This window comes from Chiloscyllium plagiosum, unplaced genomic scaffold (assembly GCF_037043375.1).
Source record: "Chiloscyllium plagiosum isolate Xiang-an unplaced genomic scaffold, Cpla_swu_hap1 HiC_scaffold_32, whole genome shotgun sequence".
Lineage (NCBI taxonomy): Eukaryota > Metazoa > Chordata > Chondrichthyes > Orectolobiformes > Hemiscylliidae > Chiloscyllium > Chiloscyllium plagiosum.
In genome coordinates, this window is record NW_028270170.1 from 26,679,015 (window position 1) to 26,699,729 (window position 20,715).

Consider the following 20,715-nt stretch of genomic DNA (forward strand, 5'->3'; position numbering starts at 1 on the left):
GTCCTCCTATTTCCAGGACCACAATTTCCTCTCCCATATGATCAACAATGCCCTCCATCACATCTCCTCCACTTCCTACACTTCTGTCTTCGAACCCCACCCCTCCCCTTCAATTGCAACAAGGATGACACCCCCTAGTCCTCACCTTCCACTCTATGGATCTCCAGATACAGTGCATTATTCTTCCCCATTTTCACCACTTACAGTCAGAACCCACCAACAGAGATATATTTCCCTCCCAACCACTATGTACATTTCACAGAGACCATTCCCTCTGCAACTCCCTCGTTAGGTCCATGCTCCCCATCAATTACTCTTTATACCCGGCACCTTTCCTTACTGCTACTTACACTTCCGTCCAAGGCCCTAAAGGATAATTTCAAATCCAGCAGAAATTTTCCTGCACATCCGCCCACCTCATTTACTGTGTCCATTGCTCCTGATGTGGTGTCCCCTACTTTGGTGAGGCAAGACGCAAACTCACGGAGTGGTTCAGGGAACACTTCCAGTCCGCACACACCAAACAATGCCACTGCACTGTGAGCAGCCATTTCAACTCCCCTCACACTCCCACAAAGACATGCAAAGCCTGGGCCTTCTCCAACGCCAAACCAAGCCGCCTGCCAACTGCAGGAAGAACTTGTCATCTTCTGCCTTGAGACCCTGCACCCACACGGCATCAACACCGACTTCACCAGTTTCCAAATCTCCCCACTCCCCCACTTCATCCCAGATCCAACCCTCCAACTCAGCTCTGCCTTCTTGAACTATCCCACCTGTCCATCTTCTTTCCCTCTTATCTGCCCCTGTCCAACTTATCACAATTACCCCCCCACTTGCATCCAGCTATCACCATTCCCCCAGCCCCATCCTGAACTCCCTTATTTATTTTTCAGCACCGTTCCCCCCAACACCCATTCCTGATGAAGGGCTTATGCTGGAAATGTTGATTCTCCTGCTCCTCAGATGCTGCCTGACCTACTGTGCTTTTCCAGCACCACACCTTTTGACCCTGACTCTCCAATATCTGAATCCTCACTTTCTCCATACTTTTAAACATCAGCAAACATGGCACTCAAATTTTCACAACCATTTATAACAAATCTTGTGCCCGTTCTGCTTCTAACAGTGGTTAGCACTGCTGCCTCACAGCACCAGGGACCCAGGTTCAATTCCCGCCTCGGGCAATTGTCTTTGTGGAGTTTGCACATTCTCCCCGTGTCTGCATGGGTTCCTCTGGGTGCTCCGGTTTCCTCCCACAGTCCAAGGATGTGCAGGTCAGGTGAATTGGCCTTGCTAAATTGCCCATAGTGTGAGGTGCATTAGTCAGGGGTGAATGTAGGGGAATGGGTCTGGGTAGGTTGCTCTTCGGAGGGTCGGTGTGGACTTGTTGGGCTGAAGGGCCTGTTTCCACACTGTAGGGAATCCAATCTAATCTAATCTATGTCTCCCTGTTGCTCTGCTACCTTCAATTTTACCAATAAATTTCTAGTTTCTCTTTCCAAGTATGCTCCTCAGGAATTGTAATCGTCTTTCACCCGATATCTTATTTTGATTTGAAGTACTGCTTTTCAAAATCAATTGCTCAGCATCTTTATTTTCAATGAAGAAAGCACTAGTAATAATATCAGTTTGCACATGCTGAAATCTCTGCTGGAACCAGTCCACACTGATTTCAGATACTGCAGCTAATGCAGAAATTTGAGTTGCTTTAAATCCGAATAACCCGACAACAGGGTCATTGCCTGAAGGAAAGATAGAAGTATTTTTAACTGAAAGATTTGAAAATTACTTGAACACATGCTAAACTTTAATTGACAGTCTTGATAAGAAGTGATTTATTTGACAAAGACTTGTGGTATCTTCTTTATAATCATTCTTGGGTTGTGACACCTCAAGAGCAGCATATATTGCCCATCCATAAGAGCACTTGAGAAGATAGTTCTTAAATACAACTAATTGGCTTGCTAGCCCATTTCAAAGGCTACTAAAATTCAACCACATTGCTGTGTAGTCATAGAGACATAGTCATACAACACAGAAACACACCCATCAGTCCAACCATAACCATGCTGTCCATAACCCCAAACTAAATGAGTCCTACCTGCCTATGCTTGTCCCATATTCCTCCCAATATATTTTGTTTATGTACTTATCCAAATGTCCATTAAACATTCTAACTGAACCAGCAGCCACCACTTCCTCTCCAAGTTCATTCTACAATATATAGGACTGACCACAATCAGACAACCAATTTCTTTCTCCAAGTGAATTAGTCATTTAATCATTATATTTAAAAATTGGGAATTTTATGGTGACCATTACTAACTCTGGATTTTTAACCCAAACTTATTTATTTATTTGATTGCATCTGACCCTCTTGACACTGTGGTATGATTTTAATTCATGTCATCAGAATCATCAACCTAGTAACATAACCATCATAATACCTTGACAGGGAAGGTTACTGGAATTAAGAATGAACACAGAATTCAGCAAAACTGGCTATGGTTCTGGAGAAAGAAAAACAAAGATGGATAAGGTGAGAAGATAGGTATGTGGGGATTTCAGCTAAAACGGTAGGCATATTGAGCCTAAAGTCTTTTCCTGTTCTTAACACTTTTTTAAAAAAAGTACTTTTCTTCAGATTTATCAGCATATTACACAAATTAATTTGAATCTAACATTAATGTGTCTTAATACCTTACAATTTAGATGCAAGTTCAGGCCAACATCAGTGTGTTTGACACTTAACTGCTCTCTGCTCAATTCTGGATGATGGGTAAGAAATCCTGGTCATTCATGCCCACATCCTGTGATAGAATAATAAAAAGATAACTTGAAGGGTAATGGAAATGGATGAGGTCATTCAGATACAGAAACCATGGGCATGAAAACAAGAGTGAGAATAACAAAGTTAACATTTTGTTTAACCGTCTGCTGATGTAGGTCAGCAAACGCAGTGTTGATAGGGAAATGGGACATTCTGCAAATTCAGACCAATGTAATAGAGTTTTGGATGACCTCAAGTTTAGGTAAAGTAGAAATGTGGACAATCGATCAGTGCACTGGGATAGTCAAGTTAAGAATAATATGAGTGAGGGTTTCAATAGCAGATGAGCCGGAGTGAGCTTGAAATCAGGCCATGTTACTGAGATTGTGGTGCTGGAAAAGCACAGCAGTTCAAGCAGCATCCAAGGAGTAGGAGAATCGATGTTTTGGGCATAAGCCCTTCATTCCTGATGAAGGGCTTATGCCTGAAACGTCGATTCTTCTACTCCTCGGATGCTGCCTGACCTGCTGTGCTTTTCCAGCACCACACTCTCGACTCTGATCACCAGCACCTGCAGTCCTCACTTTCTCCATGTTATCGAGATGGAAATTGGCAGTCATAATGTTGGTAAATGTGTGCAATTGGAGGCTCATCTTAAAATAAGCCATACCTCGGTCATTGGTAGGATTTTGGAGTCCATTGTGAAGGATGAGATTTCTGAATACTTGGAAGTGCATGATAAAATAGGGTAAAGTCAGCATGGTTTCATCAAAGGGAAGTCATGTCTGATAAATCTGTTAGAATTCTTTGAGGAGGTGATGAACAGATTAGACAAAGGAGAGCCAATTGACGTTATCTACTTGCACTTTGAGAAGGCCTTTGACAAGGTGCCACACAGGAGGCTACTGAGTCAGATAAAATCCCATGGTGTTAGAGGTAAGGTACTAGTTTGGATAGAAGATTGGCTGTCTGACAGAAAGTAGAGAGTGGGGATAAAAAGATACTTCTCAGGATGGCAACCGGTGACTAGTGGCATTCCTCAAGGGTCAGAATTGGGACCACAACGTTTCACTTTATACATTAACGATCTAGATGAAGGAACTGAAGGCAATCTGACTAAGTTTGCAGATGACACAAAGATATGTGGGAGGGACAGGTAGTATTGAGGAGGCAAGGACGCTGCAGAAGAACTTAGACAGGTTAGGAGAGTGGGCAAGGAAGTAGCGAATGGAATACAACATGGGAAAATGTAAGGTCATGCAATTTGGTAGGAAGAACAGAGGCATAGAATATTTTCTAATTGAGGAGAAAATTCAGAAATCTGAAGTGCAAAGACACTTGGGAGTTCTAGTCCAGGATTCTCTTAATGTAAACTTGCAGGTTGAATCAGTAGTTAGGATGGCAAATGTAATGTTGGCATTTATTTCGACTAGAATATAAATGCAGGGATGTACTTCTAGGGCTTTATGAGACTCTGCTCAGACCACATTTATAGCATTGTGAGCAAATTTGGGCACCATGTCTCAGGAAGAATGGACTGGCCTTGGAGCAGGTCCAGAGGAGGTTCACAACAATGATCCCAGGAATGAAATGCTGGAAGTATGAGGAACGTTTGAGGACTCTTTACTCGCTGAGAGTTTAGAAAGATGAGGGGAGAATCTAATTGAAACTTATAGAATACTTAAAGGCCTGGTTAGAGTGGATGTCGAGAAGATGTTTCTCTTGTAAGGAGAGACTAGGATCGGAGGGCACAGCCTTAGAGTAAAGGGAAGACCCTTTAGAACAGAGATAAGGAGAAACTTCTCCAATTCTAAATTACTCATGGTGTCCTGAGATGTGCAGGCCAGGTGGATTAGCCATGGTAAATGCAGGATTAGGGGGACAGGGTAGGAGGGTGGGCCTGAGTGGCAGGCTCTTCGGAAGGTCAGTGAGGACTCGGTGGGCTAAATGACCTGCTTCCACACTGTAGAGATTCTAAATGTCCAAAAAAACAGTCAAACAACAACACACCAATGGAAGAGTCAACAGAAGTGATGATCAATTAAAGAAAGTGATGGCAATGTAGGAAATGTTTTACTTTAAAGTGCTCTGATTAAACAAAATAATTGTGCATAATTCTTTCATAGCTCCCATAAATCCAAGTCACTAAACATCCAGGGGTAGAGCATTTTGGATTCAGAAGCATCGGGTTTGATCTCAGCAATTGACTGGTCAGAATGAAATGAAAAATTACACTGGCATCTGTTTCATAGCAATCACCTGAAGAACTTTACTTAACATTTGGATCTGGGTCATGTCACTGTGTTGCTGTCTGACCAAGAAAACAAGCAGAATTCCTGCACTGCAGTGGGTTTTTGAAGGATCTCTTCACTGACAAATTACTGTTTTCAGAGCAGCATCTGCCAAATATTAAATGTATACCATGGGAAATCACCAGTTTGTGCTTCACTTGTGGGATATTTCTTTTTGTGACCTAGAATTATTTAATTCAATCAGGTTTTGAGAGTTTCATTTGAACAATGTGTCTGCAAGGAGGGAGCAATAAGATTTACACGGATTTGTTACTCCCCTGACATAGTCAGAAACAAAGACAAGAAAAGCAAAGTCTGTGAAAGGCTTTCAATGAGGCTCCATACTATTGCTGAAATTTTTCTACATGATATTTCAGACAAACGATTTCTGATTTTTATCTTGTAAAGAATTAATTTGTATTTGCTTTGGCATAGCCATACACACAAACTGGATATGGCAGTTGCTCATCAAAATGAGACATTACATCGACTCTACCCAACTGAATTGTTAACTGAAACTATTTCACGTCTTGGTCATACTGCAAAAGGACATAAAGACACCTCAAAAAAACATGTGGATAGCTTAAGTGAGCAGATGAAGATGTGGCAAGTGGAGAATAGTGTGGGAAAATCTGCAATGTTTCCATTTTGATTGGAACAACAAAAAGGAATATTATTTAATATTCTAAGAGAGTTCTGAGACATCGAGGGATCTAGGTGTTCTCATACTTGAATCACAAAAGGTTATCACGTAGGTAGGACAAGTAATAAAGAAAGGTAATAAAATGTTGTAATTTGTTACAAGGGGATTTAATAATAAGGACTTCTTCCATCACTCCAATCCCCGCAGTGCCCTCAAAGGGAGTATTAGATAATCACGTGGAGGTTTTATAGTATATGAAGTGAGTAGGTCCTGCATCCTTAGTAAAGGCTATAGAATCTTGGAAGGTGATTGCCACTTTGGCAACCAGGGCAAATCTTTCCAGGCTGCAAACTATTGCTGCGTGTCATATCCAATTAGTAGGATTGATTTGTAATGCTGGAACCTTCCCTGATGGATACAGGCTCAGAAACTGCAATCACTTCCGTGTCTACTGCACCAAACACTGCGACACAAATGGATGAGAAACAGATGCATTTGCAAAGGTCAGTAAGGAGCATGGTGATTACGGGGGAGACCTTGTCTGACTGAGACAAAGGCCTAGTGAGCAGATGAAGGATGGATCTTCAGTTGGAATCTGTGGTTAGAAAGACAGAGCTGGAGACAGTCACTTAAGAAAGAGCTATGACTGTGAAGATGAGCTTTGGCACATACTTTTAATAAACACCAGGAGGGAGATAGAAAGATTAAAATAGAAATCCTGTCAGAGAGAAGAGCAGAACTTTTTCAGGGAGGGCATACCTGGAAGAGAAGTCAAAGTAAATTAAACATAAAAATAAAAAGCAAAAAATAACGTGGAAACTATAAACTGAAATAAAAACAGAAAATCTCGGCAAGTCTGAAAGCATCTGTCGAAAGGAAAACAGAGTTCATGTCTTGAATCTAAAGTGACTCTTTTTCAGAACTTCTGTAAAATACATAAAATTCACTTAAAACATTGCATTGTAATATTTTCTAAGCCAAGCATGTGTATAATACATACTCTTTCCAGAGTTAAAAGCAGCAAAAATCAAAGGTGTGGCAATTTTGAAAGAAGGGATCAGACTAAGAAACAATTTAAATCTCTCAGAAGACAAAAGAATCCTGGAATTTTAATTGATCTTCAGAACAGCATCTCAACCCTTTGATTTTGCCTGAGGCAAGTTGGCAAGGAACAAAGAGAACTTTGCTGATCTTTATTACCTTATGGCATGCAAAGTAAGTAAAAAGCCATTTATTCAACTAAATTAATCAATCAATCAAAATAAATTGACAGAATATTTGTCCTTTATGATGCAGGGGACAATATGATGGTCTGTGGGGAAATTCAAGTAGCTCCTAAATATGGATAATGCACCTTTTCATATATGCATTAATCTCAGATCAGATGAGGTGAAATTTTCCAGACCCCCTTTCCCCAGCACACCATGAGCTTACCTCACCATTTTATAAACACATAACTCACAATAACGGAAGCAAAGGATATTTTGTCAGCCCAGGAGAGCAGGCATGCATTTCCAGGCTGTATGAAGATATGAACACAAAACAAGATTAACACTATGAATGCTGGAATTCTGAAATAATGGGCCAGATTTTTCCAGGAAGTGACAATCTCTCACAGTTTGCCACTCTGCTCCTTTTTTTAAATAGTATGAAAGAGCTTTCTACTTCTGACAGAAAATACCAATCAGTGCTCCTTCCGAAATGAGGAGAGGTACTTCTATTCTGACAGTCCTTTAGTGGCATAGAACTGTTGGGCGAAGGCAACACATCTGTGTATGTTTACAACAACTTACCAACCTCAGACCTGATGTGCTGCTGCCTGGACGCCAGTATTGATGTGACAGATGTGGAATTTGTGATTAGGGTGTTTTCTACGAACAGCCAATGCAGTTAACCCAAATCTGCTCTGTCTTTACAATCTACCATAGATAGACAAGGAGGAACTTTTTTTTATCTTCAGCAGGTATTCATATCTTTTGAAGCAAGGTTTATGTTAGCTCCAGTAACATAAGTATGAGATATTGGTAATGTCATATTGAAGGTTTCAATACACTTTTATTCAAATTCCTGACATCTACATATATTGCAAACACAGGCACTTGTACGTCTGGGATAAAGCTAAGCTATACAACTGAACTCTGTAACACAATCCCTACAGTGTGCCATGCTGCAAGAGACCTTTATACCATCAGGTTGCATGCCATGATCAAATGATGATTTCATAAAATTGTCCCTTAAAGATACATCACAAATAGACAGTGCAGACATAACACATCTCCCTATTTCCAAAGAAAAAGAGATCTCAAACAGAGATACATAGTTGCATATAGGTGTCAGCTACCTTTTCAATAATGGTACAAACAAGAATAGCAATTCAAAGTTCAATATAATGTTTTTGAAGTTTGACAACTCAGCCCAACTTCTTAATCATATACTCACCTGGTGAGGGATGTATTGTTCTTGGTTTCTCTTAGCAGACAGCTTGGTTGGCTTGCTACTTGTTGCTGTCTCTCAGCACCATCATACAATCATTGTCTTCAGAATTTTTTTCCACATTCTCTTCATGCATTATTGGTATGTCATGCATTGATCCAATCTCACTTCTTTTCCCTCACAATGAAGCATATGGGGATCAATAATGACCTCAGATGGTTAGGGATGGTTGCATTTTTTGGATTCATTTTTTCCTTATATCCAGGTATTTGTGACTGGATTTCTGGTCCACGCTCTTGGCCCAGTGCATGGTTGTGATAACTCTCTATTTGCTTATGTTACAATTCACTGGGGTAGCACACTGAAAATGAAGTGTCTCTGTTCCTGGAGACATCACAAAAGTTATAGATTTCAGAAAAGTGTGCAAAATTCTCCATGTGCTTGCTTTTTAGACCCAAGTTGACAGGAAGCGAGAAACAGGTTTCTGTACTTATTAAAAATTACTGCTTATTGCAAATAAATAGATTTTTGCTACAGATAAATAATTTTGAGTTGTCAACATATAATTCTACTGGTTAAAACTCGAGCCCCACCTCATCCCACAATAAAACTCTCCAAGACACACATATACTGACAGACAAAAAAAACCCATCATGGGCAGAGGGAAAGACTGGCAAGGTAGTTCAGTGGATCCTGTTTACAGGGTTCACTGAGATGATTCTTTTAGCTTGTCTGAACCCACTACTCCTTGATCTACCCTTTACAGGTCCTTCACTTACAAGACGTACAGGATGCACAGTTCACATTTATAAAGTCTCTGATGTATTGTTTAAGAGCTGCAGCTTGCATCAAGCAATGAGGAAAAGTAAGATGGCTTTGGTCCGGTTTGAGGTGCTTTTCTACTGCTGAGAAAGGGACTGCTCCTTCCTTCTTGAAGGTCCACATGGCTTCAGACTGAACTTTCACACCCACAAGCAGTTCAGGTACCTGGGAGCCAATCACATAGCTGTTGGGAAGCAGAATGATTTTGTCATCAATAACTAGTTACCCGTCCAAAGACTAGACAGCTCTCTGTTGTGTACGTATGCCCCTGGCTGCAGCTCATACATAGCAACTTCCCCTAGTGCGAGGGCAGGCAGCAAAGAACAAAGAACATTACACTGTGTTACAATGAGTGTCTTGCATTTAAAAAGTGTAGCAATCCTTTCCATACTGTTTGATTTTAAACAACCCTTTTCAGATTTAAGTTGAGAACCAAAATACTTGCTGGTCTTGTGTCTCTTTTATTCTGTCATTGAAGAAGAAAGTCTCATGTTTCAGAATGGTTAGACCATTGGTTGCTAGGCAAGATTTTGTTGTCAGAGCCTGCTGGACAGAATCAAAGACATTTTAGTCTAAGGTATGTTACATAGGAGACACCCTTCTTCAGGAAACCTTTCAGTCGCAACATCTTTTCAACAAAGTTCGGAATAGTTAGCAATAGTTACCAGTAGGAATAGAAAGTTAGCAAGTGGAAGTTGAAAAGTCCAAACAATGCCACAGATTCTCCTAATCCTATGCAGAGGGCATTTTTGTTTAGCATCCTCAATGGGAGGATGCTAAACAACTATACATTGGGAGGAAGCCCATGGCTGGAGTACATGAACCAATAAGGTTTACTTGGCTGGTGTTGACCTGGCACCCTGTGCTGATAAATACCAGTCAGCGTTGTTGTTCAGCTACCATTGATGGGTGAAGATTGTGGTTATGCCCTGTCTTTGTCTGGTCCATGGCCATTTTAATGTCAACAACATAAACACAGCCAAGTACATTTCCACTAAAACAAAACAAACAACTATGGATGCAGGAAATCAGAAAGAAAACCAGAAATTGCTGGAGAAACCCCGCAGATGCAGTGAAAAAGCAGAGGTAATGTTTTGAGTCCAGCGACCCTTCTTCAGAGTATTTGAATAGTCCTATAACTGTTGTTGGAATAAGTTTTGACTTACTGATAGCCCAAATGGTAATTGTCAGAAACAATACTATCCAAATGGCTGCCTAAATATTGCGAGCTCCTGGGATTTTATGTCTGAACATCATGAATCAGAGTCTGTTCATTCTGAATTGGATTTTTACTTTGAACTGGTCTTCAAATATTTTTTGGATCTTCTCTGAATTTTTTTGTCATCCTCAGAAAAAAGGGATATGTTTATTCTGCAAAAACCTTACTAAACCTTTTGGAAACCTCCTCTCAGGATAATTTACTGTTTGATCTGCAAAAATAAAGCTGTATATGTTGCTTAAGTGGCCATAATTCAGGGAAGATGTCACTCACTGGGCTATCCATAATTAAATGTTTGTTTTCCATTTCTTGTTGAAGGCTTGTGGCTATCTTTGTAACCCATTTAAAATCAGTGAAGCTGCTTTTGAGGCTGTGTCTTTCAGAATGAAGTCTTGTAGCAGGCTTCAATGTTAGAGGGATAACATCACAAAAGCTTTGGTGCCAAATTAAGGAAATAAAAAGATGGAACCAATGGAACTCTACACACAGATAAGTTTCTTTGTGTTAGAAAATCAATTCTTAGTGCTTAAAATGCTTTTATTTCAAACAGAAGGACTCCAGAGCTAAATTGACAGTGCACCTTTGAAATAACTGCACAGCGGCTGGAATTCCATCACCAAGTTACTCTTTGTTTACTTATGTACAGTATACTGACTGTGGCCAGCCAGCTCAGAGTCAGCCCATTGAACTGAGGAGATTCTAAATCTCTTGATTATATACAGATTGTCTGACTGAGATGGGCAGTTAAGTATTTTGTTCGGAAAACCGGTCTGATTCTAAACAACTAAGTCATGCTGAACATAATTATGTAAAAAAGCATGTCTACAGAGATGTTCGTTCATTCAATCGATAAAATGTGCATAAACTGGATATTGCTTAAAAATTCATGGTATTTTACAAATAAAATCACTTTTTGGCTAGAGTTTGACTGAAGTCTGTGAAATTTTTCACTGAGATTTTCCTCGGTTTTAACCCAGTGCTCGACACCAGCCAGCATCTTTCTGTTCAGTGTTGTCCCACCATCCACACTAACCAAGCGTTGTTCCTCCCTCCTCAGCAACCACCGAGCCCTTAGAGAGATCGGAGAGAGAGAGGGGCACAAAATGTAGGGGAACACAAGAGAGAGGGAAGATTTTTTCACTGACTTCAGTTTCTGTCCTCTCATCAATTCTTTTTAGGAGGGTAATGTTTTTCTCGTGTTTTCTCCTGTTAAGTTTTCCTCCTGTTTACTTTCACGTGTGCTAACTCACTACGATTGGCTCTCCACCATCAAAAAAACGTTACATTAAATTCGCTGGTCAGTTGAAAGATATTGAACTACTTTTTGTTTGGAAAAAAACAGTCGTCCTTGGATAACGGGAGGAAAAAGCAAAGGAAGCAAGCGCATTTTTTGACTTAACTCTCCAAAGAATGAGCTGAGGAAACAAATTGTTGGGTTTGCAACTCGGAGCGAGTCAATGTTGAGTGGGAATCTTGCTGTTAGAGCGCACAGCTCGGGTTTGCACAAATGTTATTCTTGTGTGTTCACAGTCACAAACCTTCGTCCTCAGGGGGAATAAGGATTGGAGAGCCTTTTTTATAAAAAGTGTAAGACTTAACTAAGAATAACAGGAAGGCAGAGTACTGGGTCAATGGAAAGATTCTTGGTAGTGTGGATCTGCAGAGGGATCTTGGAGTCCATGTACATAGATCCCTGAAAGTTGCCACCCAGGTGGATAGTGCTGTTAAGAAGGCATACGGTGTGTTAGATTTCATTCGTAGAGGGATTGAGTTCCGGAGCTGCAATATCATGCTGCAACTATACAAAACGTTGGTGCGGCCACACTTGGAATATTGTGTACAGTTCTGGTCCCCATATTTCGGGAAGGATGTGGAAGCATTGGAAAAGGTGCAGAGGAGATTTACCAGGATGTTGCCTGGTCTGGACGGAAGGTCTTATGAGGAAAGGCTGAGGGACTTGAACCTGTTCTCATTGGCAAGAAGAAGGCTAAGAGGGGATTTGATAGAGATATACAAGATGATCAGAGGATTAGATAGGGTAGACAGTGAATGTCCCTTTCCTAGGATGATGATGTCAGCGTGTACAAGGGGGCATTTTGAGGGGTGATAGATTTAAGACAGATGTCAGAGGCAGGTATTTACACAGAGAGTAGTAAGGGTGTGGAATGCATTATCTGCTAATGTAGTCAACTCAGCCACATTTAAACAATCCTTAGATTAGCACATGGGTGATTTTGGGATAGTGAAGGGGGACGAGCTGAGAATAGTTCACAGGTCGGTGCAACATAGAGGGCCGAAGGGCCTGTTCTGCACTGTATTGTTCTATGTTCTATGTTCTATTAACTGTAACTCTAACGTCACATCTGGAGTATTTATTTGAAGTTAATTATTTATTAAAGCATACTTGCATCTATATTCCTGTTGATATTTCCAAAAGATGAATTAAATGAATGAGAAATAGCATTTTTCTACTTCAATTGAAATGCATGTACAGTACAGGGACCTTGAGATCTTGTTCAGATAATCCAAAATTCGGATAATTGATGTTTAGATAACCGAGGTTGTTCTGTATATTTTTTTCCTTATTTTCTTCACACCCATGTCATGTGTATGTAGGTGTAGGACAAAGTGAAGAACCAACGAGTTCAGAAAACTTTATTCATATTCCACCACCAGGAAGAAAGGAAACACCCAAGTAGCCAGTGACAAGCAGTGCCCTTCTCATCAAAGGGCAATGCTTATATGATCTCCTGGCTATTTTTTTTCCTAAACCCACCCCCCATTCTACCGCCAAACAGTGCTAGCGCTTATTTTTGCCCAGCACGCATGCCGTGTGCATGCAAGTGTAGGACACTGTGAAGAAACAACGAATGCAGAAAATTTTATTCATATTCCACCACCAGGAAGAAAAGAAACAGCTGAGTGTTGCCTGGTTATATTGGTCAGCCAGGGCTTTCCTGTTTGGCGCAGGTTAACAATGCCAATCAAGGGCCTCATAGTCAACCTGGCTCCAATCACTACAACCTTGATGCCAATTTTAATGTTAAGCCAGTGAGAAGTGTTTAAGTTTCTGACTGTACTGTAAATAGTGTAGGAGATCTTTAAACTGCTGTATCTTAACCTTACTGTCAGGAAGAAGCTGTAAATTCACTTGGTGTTTTTTGTACCAGCAATAAAGCATTGTTACAGCTTGATAGATATGGAAGTTGAGCAAGAAAAGTGGCACAGTGGCACTGCTGCCTCACACGGACCCGGGCTCAATTCCACCATTGGGTGACTGTCCGTGTGGAGTTTGCACGTCCTCCCCGTGTCCGCATCGTTTTCTTCCCACAGTCCAAAGATGTGCAGGTTAGGTGGACTATTCCAAAATAGCCCAAAGTGTCCAGGGATGTGCAGGGTGGGTTATCTATGGGAAATTGAGGGCTGTAGGGTAGGAGATGGATTTGAGTGGAATGCTCTTTGGAGGATAGGTGTGGACTTGATGGGCTAAATGGCCTGTTCCCACAATGTAGGGATTCTGTGAAAGTAAGATAACTACTTGGTTATTTAATTTACAGATCAGTACTCTCACAACCTGCTGCTTTCGCTCGTCAGAGTGCTTTGAGGTCTGGGTCCTGTAGTGTTCAGTCTGATTTACAAAGTACTTGAAATGATATCTCGGAAATCTTGTATAAACAGGTACTGCTGCACAGCAACACATGATGTGATAACTGTGATCTGCGGTCACTGTGATATGATGGATGTGATAAAAAGCCTTTTCTTTATGAACAGTCATCACTGTGAATTGAGGGCTGTTCTGCTCTCACAATCTGCTCGGGATACAGTGATCGGCTTTTTAGCCCCAGCAGGATATTCATACCTGATTGCCTGACATTTACGTTAGCTCCAGTAACAAAAGAATTTGACATGGCTAAAGTCATACTGAGAAATTCGATGCACCTTTATTATAGTTTCTGGTTTCTACAGATATAACCATCACAGGCATTTGCGTGTCTGGGATCAAGCTGAGTAATTTAGACGTAAAATGCAGCACGCGTCCCTCAGCATGTCACATAGCAAGAACACACAGCGAGCTGTAGATTGAGACATTTCTCCTGTCAGGTCATATACCATGATGCGGTGATGTAATAATGAGCATGTTCTTGAAAGATATATTGCATTCTAGCTGTGAGAGATAAGATAACAACATTGGGGCATGCTGGATATAGGTCCTGTTTATTTGAAGACATATTACCAGGATTGTTCAGCAGTCAGATTTCTTACAAAGCTTGAGCAAAGCTTGTTAATGCGAAGCATCCCCTCACTCTGCAGGCTGCAAGCTGGACTGTGCAATAGCTGCTAGTCACATGTTCTACAATTTGGTTTTTATTTTTGTTTACATATTTCCTCTTCAAGAGAGATTACACAAGAATCTTGTACACCTTCATCAAATCTTATCAACCTCCTTTGCTGCAGGGAGAGCAGGCCCAGTTTCTGCAACCTAACCAAAGACATAGAATATCAACATCTTGAAATACATTTCTTTGCATTCCATTAGAAATGGGCTATCTAAGGATAAGCATTAGATGCTGGTCCTGCCATCAATGTCCACATCCCATGACTGAATTTTAGAAGCCATTTTGAGGGGAAGGTAAGTGGGACTTTAGCTTCGTGACTTCTGAGTGCAGAGCAGGGCCAGTTACTAGGCCCCATCCACTGAAAGACATCCCACTGCAGAGCAGGAGACCCCTGCCAACAGATGTCATCAGCCCAGGAGGACCTTTCTGAACAGAAGAGGAAATCCTCAGCAGGCAGGGCTGGAGCTGGAGCTGGAGCTGGAGCTCAGGGCGCTGGTTGTAGGACAGCCAGGAGCAGCAATCGCAGAGAGAAAGAGATAGATAGATAGAGAGAGAAAGAGAGTGGGAGATAGCAAGGCAGCAGTTGCGAGTTGGAGCAAGTGTGCCAGACTGGTGCGATACAGCATTAAGGAGCCAACGCCACAGATAGCAGACCCAGGATTCTGACAGTGACTGATAGCTGGCAAGTGGCAGGGAAGTGGATGACCAGCTTTGGCAGACGCTGTAGTTTGAGAAACCAAAAGAAGATGACCCTGATCATGGCAGGGTGACAACATAAGCTGGGTCCCTTGGACATGAAATATTTGCAATAACGTTAAATGTTAGAGATGATCTCTGGGTTGATCTGATGAATGCCATAGACTTAAAACAGTACAGGAACAGGCCCTTTGGCCCACCATGTCTATGTTGACCATGATGCAATTCTAAACTACTTACAACTGCCTGCACATGGTTCATATCCCTCTATTCCTTTTCTGTTCATATTTCTCTCTAAATGCTTCTTAAACCTTGCTCTCGTATCTACTTCTACCACCTCCCTTGGCAACGTGTTTCGGGCACCTACCACCCTCTGTGTAAAACTTTCCCTCGTACATCTCCTTTAAATTTTCCCCCTCTCATCTTAAACTTATGCCCTTAGTATTCCACCCTGGGATAACAACTTGGATTATCCACTCTAATAACACCTCATAATTTTATATACTTATGACCAATGGTATTCCACAAGGATCAGTGCTGGGACCTCTGTTGTTTGTATTATAGATAAATGATTCAGATGAGCGTGTAGGTGGTCTGAATTGTAATTTTGTAGACGACACAAAAGTTGGTGGTGTTGTGGACCTTCAGCATCCGATGTTCCAGGGAAAACATTCAGGCACCACCCTGGCAAACTCTTTTGCACCCTCTCCAAAACCTCTATATTGTTTCCATAACGTGCACACAATACTCCAAATTGGCCTCACTGAAGTCTTACACAGCTACATTCCAACATGACTTGCCAAATTTTGTCCTCAATGCCTTGACTGATGAAGGTAAGAGTACATTATAGCTTCTTTACCACTTTATCCACTTGTGTTGCCACTTTCAGAGAGCTCCGCACTTGAACCCCAAGATTCCTCTGTACAAGAGTCCTATCATTTACTATTAAATTCCCTCTTGCATTTGACTTCCCAAAATGCCTTACTTCACATTTGTTTGGATTAAACTCCATCTGACTTTTCTCTGGCCAACTTTACAATTGATCTCTATCGTACTGTATCTTTTTATATCCACAACACCACCAACTTTTGTGTCGTCTACAAAATTGCAATTCAGACCACCTGCACTTTCATCCGAATCATTTACCTGTAATACAAACAACAGAGATCCCAGCACTGATCCTTGTGGAATATCATTGGTCATAGACCTCCAGTCAGAAAAACTCCCCAACTATCCTCTAATGTCCATCCTCATTGTAAATAGTTTGTTCTCCAAATTCAGTTTTTCCATTAAGGGTTATAAAGGTTTGATGTCAATAGAATTAAAGATCCTTGTTAAAACCTTCATACAGTCCATGTGCTTCAATCTCATGTTACAGAACCTTTGCTTGAAATGGTTTGATTTGGGACTGCTCCTGAGACTTTCAATTTTCCATTTTATTGCACAACTTTATAGTTTCAGTAAAATGTACCAATAAAATCAACACTCTGAAGACATCCAAACAATACAATCAAGAATCCACTTACACAACTGAGGAATTGACTGTAACTGTGCCCTCCTCATTGCCAGGCAAATTGATTCTGGAGACATTCAAAGCCCCAGACAACCCACTTTAATGAAACCAAGTGCTGCCTTTTGACTCCCTTCTTATACGTTAGCTGACAGCATCCAATTCTCACTAAAATCAATTTATTTTTAGCAGCTGAGTTCCTTAATAGAATCTACTTAATGTACTTATAGTACTTAAAACCATATGCTTAAAGTCGCTACTCATTTCTTCTTTCTGAAATAAATTCCATTTCATTTTGCCCATTTTTGTGAGATCAAAGTACCTGAAAGGTTTATTTTTCTGCCAGTCGCAAACTAAGCCAGTTTCTTTTTTCACGTTACAATTAGCTTTAATGAGGTCAACAATAAAGAAGAATATTTTAACTCTTCACTTTGTAGACTAATGGTTATGTTAATGAGCTAGTGAACCATATCTCAACCATAACAGCCCTACTCACCCTTCTAAGAAAAGTAATGATATGGTCAGTGCGGGACAGATGTATTAACCTCGAAGTGTCCTATGTGTGTTAGGGTAAATAAAGGAAGAAACACAGAGAATTGCATCTAATCAGGATCTTAATGATGTTGGACTATGGCCAGATGAGTGGTAGAATCGGATGAGATGTCTGGTAAGCACATCTCATTGTTGCAATCACCTCACTGTCGCACATCTCCATCTGGAATGTGCCTTTGCAGTGGAAGTCTGGAGAACAATGCTGTGGTTTGTGCTGAGGTTTGTCCCAAGCAGCTCCCCCTCTACACTCTTCAGTCTGTTCCCTGGGACACACACCAAGACAAATATCAATTACGCCTGGAGGACCAACAGCTTGGTGAAAAATGCCCAAAACCTGTTGGTCTTCCAGAACAAGGAGTTGACCCCAACCGAATGCTGCAGACTGGCAGATTCCAAGGTCCAGGACCACATGCTGAGGGATTCACTAAAGCTTAAGGCAGCTGCCACCATGGTGCAGTGGGGAAAGACCACTCCCTGAGGTCTTCCTGATAAAGGTAAATGGGGGTCCATTCAGTTATCGGACGCTCCCAGTGTCTCAAATATATGTAAATATTGGTTTTGTACATACAAGACAGTTGGATAGAGTCAAAGTCCAATGTTTTTGTTTTGTTTATTTGATATACAACTGTACAGGATGGATTTACATTTGTGACAATGTCTATGTATACAAAGAATTTTTATGAATAAAGTATATTTATGAAATAAAGAAAAGAATGCTTTTCTCGGGTGATGTGGTGAGATCCCAAATGATGTTCGTTGTTGCTTGTTAAACACCTTATTAACAGCCTACTTCACCACAGTTTACAATCTTACTAACCTCGCCATACAAACAAGACTTCAGGAAAATATGATCTGGAATCCAGAATGGATTAGGACTATAGAATCCCGATAGTGCCGAAAGAGGCTATTCAGCCCAATGACTCTGCACTGACCTTTAAAAGAGCATCCAACTCTGACCCAGCATCCTACTCTAGCCCAATAATCACACATTAACCATGGCTAATCCACCTTGCTTACTCATCCATGGACACTGTAGGCAATTTAGCATGGGCAATTCACCTAACCTGTACATCTTTGGGCTGTGGGTGGAAACCTGAGCACCCAGAGGAAACCCAAGCATTCACAGGGAGATTGTCTGTGGGAGTTTGCACAATCATCCAAGGCTGGAATTGAATCCGGGCCCCTGGTGCTGTGATGCAGCAGTACCACTGAGCCACCGTGCTATCCACAATGTTCTTGATGGGTTCACCTCAGCACTTGCTCGAAAGGATCTCCACATTGGATGCTAGGCACCAAACATCGCAGGCATCGGCCATATGCACGTCACATCTGTGAACATTGGCAACCAACATGTACCAGTCTCTATGAAACATCATGGCACAGGCCCAATCCACTTACAGTTTTGTAATGTAGACATGGAGAAACAGAGAGGGAGGATCATTGGAAGAAAAACAGAGGGGGAGAGATAGTAGGGGAGAGATAGTAGGGGAGAGACAGAAGGGAAGAAACGTACAGCATCTCAACTACATCAGCAACTTACTTTGTAATATTTGTTGCGACATGGGGTAAATCCCTCTGCTAGCCTAAACCCGACACGCAGAAAAGAGTCACCCCATACTGTAATCTGTGAAAACTCAAGAGGCAAAGAACTATCCCAAACATCATGATTTAAAGTAAAAATTAATAATGTCTTTTTTAAAATCTAACAGAGAATAATTAATTGATAATTATTTAAGACTCATTTATCTGAACCTATCTTTTACCTTCCCCTCTACAATACTGGTCCAATAAAACCCTCGATTAAATTTTACTAAAAAATTCAAATTTCAAAACCAGCCAGCTGTTGAATCTTCTCTTGGCATATTTCTCTTTCGATTTGCTCTCCAGATCACTGTCGATCTTTTTTCCTGTCCATCTCCTTCTCCAGACAGGTATCTCTCAGAGAGTTCTTACTAGCAGCCTACATCTGTTGGTCTTCTGGCAGTTCTCCTCCAACTGTTCAATTTTTCCCTGTCTTATACCCCCAAAGCATCTGATCATTTCATTAATTTTAATATTGTCAGAATACAAAATTCAAACTTGATTGAAGGTTAGTATCTTGGGGCATAATTTAAACTGATTGGCTGAATTTGAAGTTGTTTTTTTGTCTCATAGCAACCCACATATTGCTAGCAGCTGGACCAAATATTACATTGCAAATTCTCAAGTACTCTGTGTTCTTGCTAAGTCCTTCAACTCTCTTAAAGGTACAGTACCCCTCATACCTTCATAACACCTCCCTATTAAGAAAAAATGAACGATCATAATGAAAAGACGGCTTTTTTTTGCTATTCCTTAAACACATTACAAGGGAAACTTTGGAAATGTGGAGACTGTGGGAAAGGATTCCCTTCCCCCTCAGCGCTGGAAATTCACAGACGTGTTCACACTGGGGAGAAGCCGTTCACCTGCTCAGTGTGCAGGAAGGGGTTCACAAATTCTTCCAACCTGCGGACGCACCAGTGGGTCCACACGGGAGAGAAGCCGTTCACGTGCTTGGTGTGCAGGAAGGGGTTCACGCATTCATCTACACTGCTGACCCACCAGCGGGTCCATATTGGGGAGAGGCCGTTCGCTTGCTCAGAGTGCCAGAAGGCTTTCCGTCGTATGAGCAGCTTGCAGAGGCACGAGCGGGTCCACACGGCGGAGAGGCCCTTCACCTGCCCTGAATGCGGAAAGGTTTTCAGTCATGTTGGTAACCTGCTGAGGCACCAGTGGCTCCACACTGGGGAGAGGCCGTTTGCCTGCTTCGAGTGTGGAAAGAGATTCCATCATGTACGCAACTTGCGGAATCATGAGCGGGTCCACATGGGGGAGAGGCCATTCACCTGCCTCGAGTGCGGGAAGGGACTCATTGACTCTTCCAGTCTGCTGAAGCACCAGCGAGTCCACACAGGGAAGAGGCCGTTCACCTGCTTTGTGTGCGGGAAAAGATTCAGTCATGTGAGCAATTTGCGGCAGCATGAGTGGGTCCACACAGGGGAGAGGCCATTCACCTGCCCTGAGTGTGGGAAGGGGTTTACCAATTCTTCCAGCCTGCTGACCCACCAGCGGATCCACATAGGGGAGAGGCCGTTCACCTATTCCAAGTGCAGGAAGGGCTTCACCTGCTCCTCCTACCTCCAGAGACATCAGCGAGTTCACGTGCCATCGCAGGGTAATTGAAGGAGCGACAGACAAAGTGCCATTTTCAACTAGACTATCAACCCAGTTCCAGGGACTCCCAGGTTTGAATCCCACCATGGTAGATGGTGCAATTGAAATCTGGAGTTCAGAAATAAACGATGAAACCATTTTCAGGGGAAGAAAAACCCCACCTTATTCATTCATGTCCTTTTTAGTGAATGACGCTACCATTTCAGGAAAGGATTCACTCAGTCATCCCAGCTGCACCCTTTAC

At 41.6% G+C, this 20,715-nt stretch overlaps 1 protein-coding gene across 1 annotated transcript; it reads left to right on the top strand.

Annotated features, from left to right (window-relative positions):
* The first annotated feature begins 19,568 nt into the window (after window positions 1–19,568).
* Window positions 19,569–20,480, top strand: LOC122539635 (uncharacterized). The gene has a single exon (XM_043674634.2). It carries the CDS (start codon window positions 19,569–19,571, stop codon window positions 20,478–20,480), a length of 912 nt encoding a protein of 303 aa, XP_043530569.2.
* The last annotated feature ends 235 nt before the right edge of the window (window positions 20,481–20,715 follow it).